Here is a 17,256-nt window from a genome sequence, read left to right as displayed (position 1 = left end):
TCTTTTTGCGGAAAGGAAGTACGGGATGAAACCCCACGGAAGCACTCCGTAGTGCTTCCGTAGGGTTCCGTTCCGTGCTTCCGTTCTGCACCATTCCACATCTCCGGATTTGTGGACCCATTCAAGTGAATGGGTCCGCATCCATGATGCGGAATGCCCACAGAACGGCACCCGTGTATTGCGGATCCGCAAATGCAGTCCGCAATACGGCAACGGGAAGCAAACGTTCGTGTGCAGGGGGCCTTAGACTAAGTTAAGTCCAATCCGTTACTATGGCAGCCTAGGGCCTTATGGAGACTCTAAAGCCTGCCACAGAACAGTGCCTGTTAAGCTTTACCTGGTCCAACTTCCGTCTCTCCTAGGCCAGTGACATCACGATCATGAGTCACATGGTCAATTCCATTCAGGTTAATCGGTCTGGGCTGCAATACCATGCACAACCATTATATAATGTATAGCACTGTGCTTGGTAAGCTGTGATGAGTTTGCAGCGGTCACCAAAATGCCAGAGTACCTCCACTGATCTGAAATTGATGACCGATCCTGAGGATAGGCCATCAATATTAAAATTCCAGAAAACCCCATTAATAGGAAGGCAGTAGAAATCTCATAGACAGCAATAGTATACTTTTTTTTATACAATAAACCACATTTTTGTATCCAGTTCCTTTTTTGGTTGTCTGATGAAAGGTGAAGGGAAATAACTTGTCACTGTCAGTTAACGAAAAGCCAAGAGCATATTTCTGGCTGCTCAAGCAGAAGAGTAATGCAGTGTACGATACCATTCCAAGCAAATGAAAAAATCAGGCCACCTAATAATGTAACTAGATATCATTCTGAAATGAAGCTGTATGATACTGTATTATTTTTTAACCATGAAAACAAAAGTGTATGTGTGTATACGTACTAGAAACTAGATCATGATGGAATATGATTTGCATATGGCCAGATCACACAACTGCTATGGGACCTCGGGAGATGGGGGTCCAGCACTGAAATACTTCTCCCATTCACAGCATACTGTAGAGTCACTGCATTTTCCATCAGCTGCCATTAGGGAGAGTTCAGTACACAGAGATTCTTCACCTTCCAATGATAAATTCCTATGCAGTGAGCTCTCCCTAGTGGTGGCTGCAGGCAGTCAGTTTTGTAATATACTATGTGAAGCAAAGCAGTTTTATCTATGTATTATACCAGTTGTCTGGTGTAAGTACATTGTGAAATATGGTGTTGAGAATGAGCCACATATTTGTAGAAGCACCTATTCCACATTACATATATAGAAGATGGATAGTCGGTGAGGCCAAGGATGAGTTGTTTTTTTTACATGTTTATTAAAAACCAGTAGCGTGGGTTGCCAGCACCCGGGGCGAGCCATGTATTGGGCCCTTCCCCCAACCTGTGGCCACGCCCCTTTTACAGATAATGTAGTAGTCCTATGTAACACCACAGATAACATGGTGGTAACTCTCTGCACAGATGATGTAGTAGATGGTTATAAGGCCCCAGAATTCAGAACACACACAGTGTGACCTGAAGTCTGGGGCCAGGATGCGGCAGGGTGGGCCAAATTCTCAATCCACCCCCCAACCCTACCGTGAAACAAATATGTGTTTGGACATTACATACATCACTTCAAAATATACAGGAGAATGCAGCACCACATACCTCATCCATCCAGTGACATCTCCTGTGATGTAGACTTTCCTCAGCGTCTTCATTCGGAGATAAGACCGCCATGACACCTTCTTTCAGCCGCGTCTCATCTATGCAGAGTTTTATTATTATTATTAGTTATTATTATATATAATGGCCCCCTCTGTATAATATATAATGGCCCCTCTGTAATATTAGGATATATAATGGGCCATTATATATCCTAATAATACAGAGGACGCCATTATATATTATAATAATACAGGGGGGGGGGTCATTATATATAGTAATTATACAGAGGGTCCATTACACTGCAGCTGCCAAGATGCCACTTGCCACCAGTTTGGCCATATTTCAGAGCTGCAACATCACTGGAGTGCCCAAAAGCACAAGGTGTGCAATACTCAGAGACATGGCCAAGGTAAGAAATGCTGAAAGACGACCACCACTGAACAAGACACACAAGCTGAAACGTCAAGACTGGGCCAAGAAATATCTCAAATTTCTAAGGTTTTATGGACTGATGAAATGAGAGTGAGTCTTGATGGGCCAGATGGATGGGCCCGTGGCTGGATTGGTAAAGGGCAGAGAGCTCCAGTCCGACTCAGACGCCAGCAAGGTGGAGGTGGAGTACTGGTTTGCGCTGGTATCATCAAAGATGAGCTTGTGGGGCCTTTTCGGGTTGAGGATGGAGTCAAGCTCAACTCCCAGTCCTACTGCCAGTTTCTGGAAGACACCTTCTTCAAGCAGTGGTACAGGAAGAAGTCTGCATCCTTCAAGAAAAACATGATTTTCATGCAGGACAATGCTCCATCACACGCGTCCAAGTACTCCACAGCGTGGCTGGCAAGAAAGGGTATAAAAGAAGAAAATCTAATGACATGGCCTCCTTGTTCACCTGATCTGAACCCCATTGAGAACCTGTGGTCCATCATCAAATGTGAGATTTACAAGGAGGGAAAACAGTACACCTCTCTGAACAGTGTCTGGGAGGCTGTGGTTGCTGCTGCACGCAATGTTGATGGTGAACAGATCAAAACACTGACAGAATCCATGGATGGCAGGCTTTTGAGTGTCCTTGCAAAGAAAGGTGGCTATATTGGTCACTGATTTGTTTTTGTTTTGTTTTTGAATGTCAGAAATGTATATTTGTGAATGTTGAGATGTTATATTGGTTTCACTGGTAAAAATAAATAATTGAAATGGGTATATATTTGTTTTTTGTTAAGTTGCCTAATAATTATGCACAGTAATAGTCACCTGCACACACAGATATCCCCCTAAAATAGCTAAAACTAAAAACAAACTAAAAACTACTTCCAAAAATATTCAGCTTTGATATTAATGAGTTTTTTGGGTTCATTGAGAACATGGTTGTTGTTCAATAATAAAATTAATCCTCAAAAATACAACTTGCCTAATAATTCTGCACTCCCTGTATATATCCTAATAATACAGAGTGGGCCATTATATATTATAATAATACAGGGGGGGTCATTATATATATCGTAATTATACAGAGGGTCCATTATATATCCTAATATTACAGAGGGGTCATTATATATAATATTATACAGAGGGGTCATTATATATATACCGGTAGTAATAATAATAATAATAATAATACAGAGGGGGCCATTATATATCCTAATATTACAGAGGGGTCATTATATATAATATTATACAGAGGGGTCATTATATATATACCGGTAATAATAATAATAATAATAATAATAATAATAATACAGAGGGGGCCATTATATATCCTAATATTACAGAGGGGTCACTATATATAATATACGGGGGGGGGCATTATATATTATAGTTATACAGAGGGGCCATAATAAATAATAATTATACAAAGGGGCCATTATATATTATACATAGGGGCCATTATATATTATAGTTATACAGAGGGGCCATAATAATTATACAAAGGGGCCATTATATATTATACATAGGGGCCATTATATATTATAGTTATACAGAGGGGCCATAATAAATAATAATTATACAAAGGGGCCATTATATATTATACATAGGGGGCATTATAAGTCCAAGAACAAAGAGAAAGGTTGATTCCAGCTTCAGCATATAAAAAGTTTTCTTTATTCGGCTTGTAATAAAATCCAACAAAGATGTCACATGGAGAGACACAAGATTGTGACGCGTTTCGGGCTGTGGTATTGAGCCCTTCTTCAAGACAATACAAAGGTGTACTAAAAACACAAACTTTATATACCACACAAATGGGTAACTCCTCCTTCTTAGTTAATTGGAGACTGTGTCCCAGACCCAGGTGCTCCTGGATTAGTGGATCCTCCCTGGAGCATGTGGGTGGGGACACAGTGCTTCACAGTATTAACCGCTCAGAGACCACATATAAACATATAAACATATTGATGCACTACATATATTGCAGAGTTAAATCATGTTTCTTGTTCAGACCTTTTGGTATGCAAGTATCTAGAATGAACATCCAATATGTTTCCCTACTTAGAAGCTTCTGTTTGCGATCGCCCCCCCTGATAGGTGTGGAAACCACTTCCACTCCCTGTACAGAAAACGCAGAAACATCACCTTTGTGAACAGTGGCAAAATGTCTTTCACATGAAGAAACTGCTCTAAAAGAAACCCATGATGAGATCAAAATATTACAAGAGGAATTAAAACACCATGAATTGGATGAGAGCTTCCAGGATTTGGATGCCAAACTAAATGAAAACCTTAATAAACTGGAGGACATGCTTATTGAGTTCAAGCAGAACAAATTTAATCGAGATCTCCTGGATTACAGTACTAATTCAGTATATACATGGTCTAATACCAAATCAGGAACTCCTCGATCCATTCTCAAGAAAATGAATCGATTTAAATCCAGAGCAAAACGCAATACAGGTGTGTCATTCAGTTCCACGGACATGGACTCTTTGGATTCTAATTCAGATAATGCGGAAAGTTCCAGTACCCATGTGGAGGGATCTGCAACAGGAGGTTCCAGTCACCGTAATCAAGCAAAAAACGCAGGGCGGGGAGAAAACACCGAAAAAGGCAGGCGATATCCGAGCCGCAAGAAACAGCCAATGACATACAGGTGATTAACCTTTCCTCAAAGCCCGTCTCCCCTTTCCAGGAGAGGGTTCTGAGAAAGGGTTTCTCTTTCTCCCCATCCCGCAGTTTTGATCTATATCACACAATAATAGATGTCAACAAACTTGCTAGAAAAATGACACTAAAGAAACATTTCTCAGTTATTAATGATGATATTAATGTTACCACAGAAGATGCATCTAATGTTAATGATACACCATGTGATGTCACAACTGAGAATATGTGTCCATGTTTTACCTTTGCAGATCTGGTGCAGATTGCCTCGCTCCAGGAAATGTGTGGGGGTCCGGAGGGGGACTGTATGTGTAATAGATCCACCACATATAAAATCTCTAATAAGAGTTTTTACCCCATACAGTCCCGATCCGAGGTCCTTGACAGATTTCAGGATTTGATCCAGAGGGATTTATGTGCTTTAAAAGTCATCTCAGATGACAAAGCAATGAAAAATAATCTGACAAAAAATGAACATAGAGCCTTTCTGGAATTGCAAAATATGCATGATGTTGTGATACGGAAAGCTGACAAGGGAGGAGCGGTTGTGATCCTTGATAGTGAGCTTTATAAGAATCAGATACTGGATATGCTGAAAGACTCCAATACCTATCTCTCATTGGATTATAATCCTCTCCTCCCTTGTCAGAAAACCCTGAAAACTATTTTGGATAAGGGTCATTCCTTGGGCATTCTGTCCAAGAGAGAAGTTGAGTTTATGTATGTAGAACATGCTATTACACCTATATTTCATGCGCTCCCCAAAATCCATAAACCAGGTTTTCCTCCCCCACTACGTCCAATTGTGGCAGGCATAGGCTCATACTCCGAAAATTTATCGGAGTGGGCCGACTCCCTGCTACAATCTCTTGTGCCATTAATACCAGGATATTTGAGAGATACCAGCACTGTTTTGGTTAATTTTCTCTCTTTTGAATGGCATGAAAACTATACATGGGTGACAGCAGACATCTCCTCATTATATACTAACATCCCCCATGAATCCGCTATTGTTGCTCTGAAATGGTTTCTGGAATGTTATAGCAATTATACTTTAGAACTGCAGGAATTTTTATGTTTGGTTCTGGATTTTTTGATGAGACATAATTATTTTATGTTCAACAGAAAATACTATCTACAGCAATCAGGAATCCCTATGGGAGCTAAATACTCACCGTCAATAGCAAATATATATATGGCGTGGTGGGAGAATAACTTCCTCTTTTCTGACAACAATCCCTATAGAGAAGATTTCAAATGGTTTGGTCGTTATATCGACGATATGCTGTGGGTGTGGCAGGGGGACGCAGAGAGGATAGCTGACTGTATAGAATATCTCAACAATTGCACTGCATCAATAAAATTCACTTTTTCCAGCGATCCAGAGAGAATTGTTTTTCTGGATTTATGCCTGGAAGGTGTCAAAGATACCAGCAGGGTGGTCACATACACCCATAGAAAATCTACAGCTGGTAATACCATTCTCTCTGCCTCCTCCTGCCATCCACCACACGTCATAAAAAACATCCCTAAGGGAGAAATGATTAGGGCAAAGAGAAATTGCTCCACCCCAGAGCTCTTTGAAAAAGAAGCAAAAAACATTGCAGCCAGACTTAAAGTGAGGGGCTACACCCAAACTAATATTGAGAGAGGAATTAATTTTGCCAGATCTAAAGATAGAGAAACCCTTATTTTTCCAAAAAATCATAAAAATAAGAACATAGATAATGAGAATAAAAATTCTGAGCGGGACATTAATGATAAGGGACATGAAAATAAAAATAAAAATAAAAATAAAAACAAGAATAGTAATAAAAATATCATGACTAAGGACACCACTATTAAAAAAGAAGAACCCATCACCTTTATCACTAACTATAGTAGAGACTATTTTAAGGTTTGCAAAATTATACGTAAACATCTCCATATTTTGAACTATAATGAAGAATGGAAAAATGTAGTTTCAACAGGGATTAGATGTGTAGCAAAAAAAGCCCCCACAGTAGGGCAAAAAATCAGCCCCAGTCTATATAGGGAAAATTTCCCCAAAACGACTAGCTGGCCCAAAACAAACGGTAATTACAAATGCGGCAGCAATAAATGTATATGCTGTCGACATATGCTTATTTCAAAAGAGGTCACATCTGTGGCCAATAATAAACAACACGTGCTTAAGCAATATATAAATTGTAAAACAGATCATGTAGTTTATGTTATAACATGCAAAATATGTAACCTTCAATACGTGGGCTGCACCACTAATGAACTTAAGGTGCGTATAAGAAAACACCTGAGTGATGTCCCCCATTTTATGTCCCGTAATGTCTCAGCGGCTACCAGACATTTTGCCACTGTTCACAAAGGTGATGTTTCTGCGTTTTCTGTACAGGGAGTGGAAGTGGTTTCCACACCTATCAGGGGGGGCGATCGCAAACAGAAGCTTCTAAGTAGGGAAACATATTGGATGTTCATTCTAGATACTTGCATACCAAAAGGTCTGAACAAGAAACATGATTTAACTCTGCAATATATGTAGTGCATCAATATGTTTATATGTTTATATGTGGTCTCTGAGCGGTTAATACTGTGAAGCACTGTGTCCCCACCCACATGCTCCAGGGAGGATCCACTAATCCAGGAGCACCTGGGTCTGGGACACAGTCTCCAATTAACTAAGAAGGAGGAGTTACCCATTTGTGTGGTATATAAAGTTTGTGTTTTTAGTACACCTTTGTATTGTCTTGAAGAAGGGCTCAATACCACAGCCCGAAACGCGTCACAATCTTGTGTCTCTCCATGTGACATCTTTGTTGGATTTTATTACAAGCCGAATAAAGAAAACTTTTTATATGCTGAAGCTGGAATCAACCTTTCTCTTTGTTCTTGGACTTATCAAGTGTGGCTAGGTTCAAGCCACTTTCCTTTTCCGTGCTTCAGGCAGGTGACCAGAGGTGAGAGCTGCTAAAATCCTTTCCTTTATCATAGGGGGCATTATATATTATAATTATACAGAGAGGCTATTAATAATGGCCCTCTGTATAATTCTAATATATAATGGCCCCCCTGTATAATTATTATATATAATGGCCCCCTGTATAATTATTATATATTATGGGCCCCCTGTATAATTATTATATATTATGGCCCCACTGTATAAATTAGTTATACAGTGGGGCCATTATATATAATAATTATACAGGGGGGCTATTATATATAATAATTATACAGGGAACCATTATATATAAAAATTATACAGGGGGGCCATTATATATAAGAATTATACAGAGACAGAGGGCCCATTATTAATAGCCTCTCTGTATAATTATAATATATAATGGCCCCTATGTATAATATATAATGGCCCCTTTGTATAATTATTATTTATTATGGCCCCTCTGTATAACTATAATATATAATGGCCCCCTTGTATAATTATTATATATTATGGCCCCACTGTATAACTATAATATATAATGGCCCCCTGTATAATATATCATGGCCCCTCTGTGTGATATAAAACGGTGCCCATTCTTTCTAAATATACCGGCCTCCTTTGTATCTGTTCTGCCCACCCCCATAGTGCCCCCAGTACTTACATAAAAAAATAATAATAATACTCTTCATCACCTCCTGTAGTGTTTGCTTGGGCGTCCCGGCGCAGGCGTTCAGGAACACATCACCCTGCCCTCCTGCGCCGCGTCATCATGTCATCTCGTCATCTCACGAGACCCGGCGCAGGAGGTCTCGGTGATATAATCACGATCTCCTGGACTCCTGCGCCGCTCTGCTGCTTCTTAAAGCTTCAGGTCAGGCGGAACGGAGGGGATGGAAGCCATATGCTTCCATCACCCTCATTTTACTGCCTGGCGCCCCCTACAATTTGGCGCCCGGGGCAACGGCCCCCCTGGCCCCCCCCCCCCCACGCTACGCCCCTGTTAAAAACAACTTTTTTTTACATGTTTATTAAAAACAACAAATTGTAAGTTCATCAGAAGTTCATCAGAAATCTAAGTCGTGCTTTACATTTTGCCTGAGAGCGTTGGTGGGACAGGGTAGCCCATACCAGTGGTGTAGTAGACCACGCAGCTACTATGGGATCCCTGGAGGAGGGGGACCCATGGCTGACAAATTTCCCCGCCCCCTAATTACATTTAATACAGGCTCCCACGGTCCCACCCAGAGTCCCTGTCATCAGTGCAGTCGAGATGCTCAGAAAGCTAAAGAACCATCTAGTAAAGGAACTGCACAGAGAATTGTGTAGTTCCCAGTTTAGGAAGTTGCACCCATCATCACGGGTCCTTCAACCGCTGACAGCGCTTAGAAGAACTGCATGAGAAGATTGAGTCTTGAATGGAGAGGGTAAAAGGAGCCCCACGCCCGTTTTCGCTCCATATGCCCCCTATTCCTTTTTTTTACTCAGAAGTAGTATCTCATGCCTGATTGATTTTCATACCTCAGAAGTGCTACATTATAGCTGAGAAGTACCTTATATCTTATATACAGTACTGCAGGCTGCAACAACCCCCAATACCTCATGTACCTCACACAGTGACCATAATGTATAAAGGTCCACATATATCTCTACCCACTGCATCTAATATACCTCGTACCTCACATATCAGTACTCTGCTGTAGATACTATATATCCGTACACACTGCAAATGTTATATCTTGTACCTCTTACAGGAGTACACTGCTGTATTTTGAGCTTTATCATGGTATGTGTTGCTGTTGGCAATCTATCCCTTACCATTTGATTAGGCATTTTTGTATTGATGGTTTACATAGGAGCATGATCATGTAAAGCAAAATTCACCTCCGCAGTGTGCACTGTGCACCATTATTTCTATTTAATGTCATATGTGGCTGGTAAGGTTTGTAATCCCAGTCTGGCCCTGATGGCATACAGCCGGGCCCCTGCCATTGATTGAGTGGGTGTAGTTCCTGCACCCACCCCATCAGAGAGCGTGCATGTATGGCGGCTGTTGGGAAGTCACTTCCCTCTGAGCCATACATGTATGACGGATGTTGGGAAGGGGTTAATGCCCCGACATAGTAATCACTGAAAACAACGATGCCAGCACATTAACCCCTCATATGCCCCACGGTCAACACTGACCAAGGCATGCACGGAGTTTGCAGAGGGAAGGGGCTCCCTCTCTGACCCCATCGGGTCCCAGCTTATGCTGCAGTTTTTGTTCAGCCGCCTCTCGGCATGTTTGCCATGCTGCGGGCGGACCTCCGGCCCATCCCCATTATAGTGAATGGGGCCGGAGCGGACTTCCGGCGGCACACATGGGCTAGCGTTAGTACGGATCCAGACTGTTTCCCTGACAGAACAACCTGCCAGACCCTGCTATCGCTAATGTGAAAGTAGCCTAAGTTAGTCGAGGGATTTGTTTTCAAAAATGGGGTTTCTACTGTAGTGGTACATTAGTATGCCTTTAAATGTGACATGGTACCCAAAAACCATTCCAGCAAAATCTGCCCTCCAAAATCCATATACAGTGGTCCCTCAAGTTACAATATTAATTGGTTACAGGACGACCATTGTATGTTGAAACCATTGTAAGTTGAGTAATTGGTTCCAAAGCCCCAAAATTCATCCAAGATAAAGAAAATGAAGATTTAAGAAAAATAAGCAGATAACTAAGACAGATAAAACAAGCCTTACATAAAACAGTCAGGAATAGCTGCTAACTAGCAACTAATCCAGCTATTTTACCAGAGAAGTGGCCTTAATTGGTTGGCTCTCAATCTGAGGCATTGTATGTTGAATCTGGTTTCAACTTACGATGGGTCAGAAAAGACCATTGTATGTGAAAATATTGTAGGCCATTGTATCCTGAGGGATCACTGTATTGCTCCTTCCCTTCTGTACCCTGCTGTACACCCATACAGCAGTTTATAACCACATAATGTAATGTAAACTGCAGAATCAGAATAATAAATATTAAGGCTTGTTATGCGGTTAACCCTTGCTGCCTTACAGGAAAAATGGATTAAAAAGTAAAACCTGAAAAAAAGTTATATTTTGCCTCCAGTTTTTTTTTTATTCTCATGAAGCATGTAAAGAGTTAACAAAGTTTGTAAAATTAGTTTTTAATAACTTGAAGGGTGTAGTTTCTAAAATGGGGTAATTTATGGGTGGTTTTTACTACGTAAGCCCCACAAAGTGACTGCATAACTGAACCTTGTCCTTGAAAAAGTGGACTTTGGAAATTTTTACTTTATATTGTGACAGAATTTCAGTGCACTGTGTTGCATCTCATGCCACATCCACTTTTCACTAAGCTATGACCCTATGTTGGGTGCAGTGGAAAATGTATCTCTATTCCGCAAAAGATAGGACATGTCCTATCTTCGGCCATATCTTGCGGATTACGGACCCACGGACTGCACACGGCCAGTGCCCGTATATTGCGGACCCACCGGCTAAAGCTACACTGAGGCTTATGGACTGCTGATCTTGTGGAATGCAGATGTCACTCAATAGGTAAAACCAATCAGTAGTGCTACAAAAAGTCTCAAGCTGTCACACCTTGTAGTGTACCACACAGACATTTACTGCACAACAAAACTTTACACATTTTACCACTAATTGCCACAGTTTTGCCATGCAGTTATTGACGGTGCAGTTTTTATAGATGAAACATGCGAAAATATGTCTCACTTGTAAAAACTTTGCAGGCAGTAGCCACATCATCAGCTAGATCATGTTCAACCATAGCCAAATAGATCACTGAGCTGTTTTGTTGATCCAGCAATTTATGGTGGAAAAGTGCAAAATAAAAAGAAAAAAGAAATGAGAAACTGTAACTGTCTCTCATAAATTCTTTTATGACCTCTTGGGGAATATATCATGTGCCAAAATGTATAAAAACACAAATAAAATAAAAATAAAATAAAGGAAAAAATGGCCACCCCAACCAAAACCATATATCAAAACAATTTATGCAAATTAGGGGATTTCGTTTTGGGCTGGATTTTGGTAAGCTGTCCTTGAGTGTCCACACCCAAGATGGTTGAAAGCAGATACAGTAGGGTGTTCAGAATACACCCTAATTAAAAATTACTTTCTGTGATATGATTGCTATGCCAGTTTTGTGGCATAAAAATGTCGCAAGTGATGCCTGAGCGAAATCCTTGGTGATCTTTGCCACTTTTAGAAGTGGAGTGCAAAGTAGGTCAGGATTTCGGATTAGAACATATTTATTTCTCATTTAAAAAGCCGTAAAAAAAAGTCGCATCTCCACGCCAAGCAATCCCCTGGTGTACTTTTACATACAAAAGTGACTGACTACATTGCACTTGCACCAAATATATTATTACTGTGCACCATTTTATTAATTTGGCGCAACCTTACAATGCAATGACAGACTTTAAACTCGCACCAAAATTACCACAAATTATAAGTTCCCTTCTTTGTGCCCAACACTTGGATGGGCGCAGAATCTTCCAGAAAGACCAAGGAAGAACAACAAACTTCTCTGAGCAGGTGTGTGTGTGGTGCCATTAGCTAATGCTCTCTGGTATGTGGCCTTGAATCTGAATCTAAGTTAAAGTTTAGAAGCAGTAGAAGCAAATATGCTAAACTTAACCCCTCCGTACAGTAGCTGAACAAATAAAAAACAAGCTAGTGCCATTAAACCACCACATGCACCAAAAAAGTGTCTGGTCATTAAATTGTAACTGTCGTTTCAGCAGGAGCGTAGAGAGTAGGGCATGTGCCCCGGGCGCAGAGGATTGAGGGGGTGTCCAGGCATTTGAATGAGATGGTGAAGCAGGGAGCCGTCCGCTCCCTGCTTCACCATTCAGCCAGCTGCTGGCGCTCCCCAGCAGGCCACACATCACTGTGCTGGGCTGTGTGGGAGGAACATACAGTAGCCGGGAATCAGCCTGTGCTCCTTCTAACAGCAGGAGCAATGTGTGACCGCATTGTGCTGCTGGGGAAACAAGTGCCTGCTGGGGAAAATGGTGGGCGCCATACTAAATCTTTGCCTCAGGTGCAGAAAAGCCTAGCTATACCTCTGGTTTCAGTTTATTTTTAATATAGTGTAGGGATAGTCGTGTTAGACATTTCTGTAATATACTTCATTAGGGATAGATCCTTTTTTGTACTAGGGTTTATAGAGTATGTGAGATGGGGAAACAGTTCTCATTGTTTGAATACTGTTTGTATAGATTAAATTAAATGTTCTGGGCTGATGTTCTTCTGTTTGGCCACAAGATGCCTGTTTCCTAGGCACAGCTGACTGACTGCATATCACGGACAAAATGGAGGCGCTAAAACTAATGTGCTTTATTAATACTAGTTAAAAACGGGGGAATGTATAACAATTATCACTCATATAAAACCACACCTTCTGGCAAGGTTGCCTGATAATCCTATTGGGTCTAGTGATTTTTGCCCAAATCGGATAAAGTGGTTTTCAAAACAAAACTGGGTGGATGGTGTCTGTAGGTAAGTATGAGAGCACCTGGTGGTCAGTAACCAAACTTGCTGGAGTATGACCAGCTAACAAAAACGGACCCCTTTATAAAAGGTACCCACAGGATGGTTATTTGTATCAACAACCAACCAAACCAAAACGGCTCTCAAAACAACCGCACCACCTGCCCACTACTAACTAAAGCTCCCACATGCTGCGTCACAGGGCTCAACGCGTTTCATCAGAGAATCATCAGGAGCGAGTCTAGAGAAAAACTAAAGAGCATGTAGTAGAAACATACGCTGCCACACTGCTGACTGACTGCATATATATTTCTATATTCATGAGAGGTGTGGTTTTCAGAGCATGGAGAAGAAGAGGAGGCAGCCATCTTAAAGAGCAGAGACTGAAAAGCTGTGTGAGCAGAGAAGCTAACGGCATCCAGGTGTGAGAGCATCCTTCGCTGCAGCTAAGTGAAGCTGATCGTGTCCAAGACCCTGATTCTGTCCAGAGGAAGGAAGATCGCTGCCAGGAACGCTGATGAGAGTAGAGGAACAAAGCAACATACACTGCGGTACCGCATGCTTGTTGGAGAGACATTTGTTCTGAGTCACCAAAGCAGACCCAGGTCGGTAAGATCGTGCACGCACCTCATTACAGTGTTGGTGCCTAGAGACCAGGCCTGTAGTTAGTTAGTTAGGGTCTATGTTTGTGTCAGGCCACAGGTGTTAATACTGTTCATTGCAAGGACTCCATATCTTAAAGAGACATTTCACATTGGAGAGCTGATAAAATTCCCACAAACTCAAGCCAGGCTGGTATTTTGCTCAGAAGGAATACTCAGCCACGTGCTACAGGACCAGTTATGGGAGGGGCAATACAGTAGATCTGTATAAGATTGTAAGCTGTTGTCCTGCACCGCAGGCTAGCCCATACCGCACACGCATACAGTGATTCTTGTTTAGTTGTGGCCTCCAGTAGGTAAATTACAGCATTTTCCGCCTGCATCCATCGTAGGGCACCGTGCTGTGCAGTACAAGGGTCTCAGCCTTCGGGCTGAGTGTATGTAAATTTATCTTATGTTCCCAGCATTTGTGGTTGTGTTCATTATCACATTTTTAGTAAAATTCTGTTTTGGCAAAACTAGTGTTAGAGTTGCTTTCCCCCGTTCATGACTTCGCTGTATCCTGGGGAGCCCACCCCGGTACATGGCTTACAAGTCTTCTTAGCAAAGCTCTGAGGGTTACTAAGGAGAGTCTATTTTCAGTCTTCAGCTCTACTGAGCCCACCTGTTGTCACTACCCTAGTCTCTGACTATGTATATGTTCCCTATCACTGCCCACACCACCCTGCCTATCTGACTTGTTGCACTCAGGTGTCTTCAGCGCTCAATAGAACACTGAAGACAGACTCTTATTAGAAATGCTCAGTTACAGCTTTGCCAAGATGAATCTTTACACTCTATTTTCTAGTACAAATAAACATTGTACCCTCATAAATGACATAAAATGTTTAAGATCACTGTCCTTCACTATATTAAAAATACCACATTTATAATTTCAGGCACTTTAAGGTGTGGTCATTTGCCAAACTTAGAAAGTGTTATAGTGCTTTTGCTAAAGAACAGCAAATCGACCAACAGAATAATTTGTCACTTCCTTCTTGGCATATGCCTCTGTTGTTTAACCTCCCTGGCGGTATGATTATGTCAGGAATTTTGTTCCAAAAGCGGTACCATTTTTTTGCATGGAAATTTGGTGTTATGTATTGTAGGCCTGCAATTCTTAGTAATTACTTACTTAAACCTGACCAATAAAGACTCTAGTAGACCTCTCAGATGTGATAAAGTTCGAAAAAATAAAATCATGAGTTATAATCTAATAAATAATATAATTTTATTCAGTAATGTAATAAATAATGAAATTTGTCAAACAAAAGAAAATTCAGTAAACATCCTGGGTGTGGTAAATTTTGAAACATGGGACTGCACATAGACAAACGTCACAATCAGGGCAATGGAACCTGGTTTCCTTTCAGATTTTTTTTCCATTTCCATCTCGCTTTGAGCAGCAAACTACACACATCCTTGTAGGTGCTGCCTTTTTTGCGCTTGGCGGGATGTAATCCATAAAGTGACGACCAGTCAGCCTCTCTGGGTTTACAACGTCAACAGCGCGACGTCCAGATCTGTTCACGGCCACTGATGGCGTTTGGTAGTTCACAAAAATCTGCTCCGCCACCTTCCAGATGAAGTCAGAGTGAACAAGAGGCTTGTCACTCTTTCCTCTGTGCAGTATATAGGCATTCCACAGACATTGTTCCAGGAGATGCCTGAATATTTTTTTGTAGTATTTTTTTTGTTGCTTCCGCATAGCTGGATAGAATGTCATCGCCTGATCGGCTCTATCGACTCCTCCCATGGTGTTATTATAGTCGATCACAAGTTGTGGCTTTATGACATCTTTCCCACCTCTTGTGTGGACCGTGGTAGTGGAGGTGTTATGTACTGTACTCATTAGGCACACGTCTTTTTTGTCACGCCAACGCATTGCCATCATCTTTCCTTTCTGCCAGGCCACCATTTCTCCTGTTTTCAGTTTTTTCTTGGAAAACATACATGGCAGGCCACGTCGGTTGGCCCTAACGGTTCCATATGCGTCAGTCTTGTTTTTTAGTAGAAACTCGTACAGCTCAGGCGACGTGTAAAAGTTGTCTGTTGTCACACAATACCCCTGATTGAGCAATGGTTCAAGCAGTGAAAGGACTGATGACGTTGCCATCCCATAGCCGCTGTACCTGGGGTTGAATTGTGTTCCTTTGCCGGTGTATATGATGGAATTCCATATATAGCCAGTTGTAGACTCGCAGAGCATATAGGATTTTATTCCAAACCGCGCTCTCTTGGATGCGATGTATTGAATCCAGCTGAGGCGTCCTTTGTAAGCCATCAGACTTTCATCAATGCTGATGTCTCTGTCTGGCACATAGGCCTGCTGGAAATTGGTTATGATCATTTGGAATACTTCCCAGATCTTCTTCAGTTTTGGCGCTGGATGTGTGGCTTCGTCAAATTCCTCATTGTTGGTGAAGTGTAAATTCTTCATTATGAGGGAAAATCGGTACTCGGACATGATGGTGCCAAAAAATGGGGTTGCCAGCAATTTATTGGTAGTCCAGTACCATTTCTGCAGGGGTTTCCCCACCACCCCCTGAAGAAGTATTAGCCCCAGAAATTTCCATATGTCCTCCTTACTCACCGGTTCCCATTTTCTGGTTCTGGAAAATCTGCTGTGCAGAGTAGTGGATTGCTGCTCTTTGTAGCAGTTTGTCTCCGTGACAATCTTTTCAATGACGTCATCCGTCAGAAATAATTTTAGGTACGCCAAAGGATCATTGTGATCAACGTCTACCTTCATCCCAGGCGATCCTGTAAACGGGAATCTTGGCGGTGGTACTGCATCCATACCGCAATCAATAGGGCACCAAGAGCGCACCTCACTGAGCTCAAGTGCAGATTCGTCGCTGTCGCCACTTCTCTGGTCAGTGTCAGAGTCGGATGACGAATCTTTCCACGAATCGCTATCGCTGTCGCTCAATTCTGCGAGGGGCTCTGTGTCGCTGTCGCTGTCAATTATCTGATTCAAACCCGCTTTGGTGATGCTAAAGTGACGCTTTGATGCCATGGTAAAAAATATATATTTTTTTTGCTTAGAAAAAACAGCTAAAAGGGCAGCCAGGGCAGTGTAGAATGATCAGATGTCAAATCTGTCAAATCTGAGGTGATAGTGTAATCTGACAGGATTCCACTGTATCACCTAACTTTATGTGTGTGTTTGACTTTTATACAATGTATTTTTTTTTAATCTCCCGCCCAGTTCCGCCTCTGTGAGGCGCTGCGGCTCACAGAGACGAAACCAGGAAGAGAGATGAGACATCCGCCGGGGCTCTCACCGGCGATCACAGCGGGGAACATCGCTGGATCGCCGGGATTAGGTAAAGACACCCGCGGCTCCCTCTGCAATGTACCCCGAGCGTGACTCGGGGTTACCGCTTCTGGCAGCGA

The 17,256-nt window shown here is 41.8% G+C and overlaps 1 protein-coding gene across 1 annotated transcript; it reads right to left on the bottom strand.

Moving 5' to 3' along the window:
- Positions 1 to 15,226: 15,226 nt before the first annotated feature.
- On the bottom strand, positions 15,227 to 16,876 carry LOC120990914 (piggyBac transposable element-derived protein 4-like). The gene has a single exon (XM_040419803.1). The coding sequence runs from the start codon at positions 16,874 to 16,876 to the stop codon at positions 15,227 to 15,229; it is 1,650 nt and encodes a 549-aa protein (XP_040275737.1).
- Between the last annotated feature and the right edge of the window lie 380 nt (positions 16,877 to 17,256).

This window comes from Bufo bufo, chromosome 2 (assembly GCF_905171765.1).
Source record: "Bufo bufo chromosome 2, aBufBuf1.1, whole genome shotgun sequence".
In the NCBI taxonomy this organism is placed as follows: domain Eukaryota; kingdom Metazoa; phylum Chordata; class Amphibia; order Anura; family Bufonidae; genus Bufo; species Bufo bufo.
The sequence above is the reverse complement of the archived record's forward strand: the minus strand, read 5'-3'. Positions and strand labels throughout refer to the sequence as shown.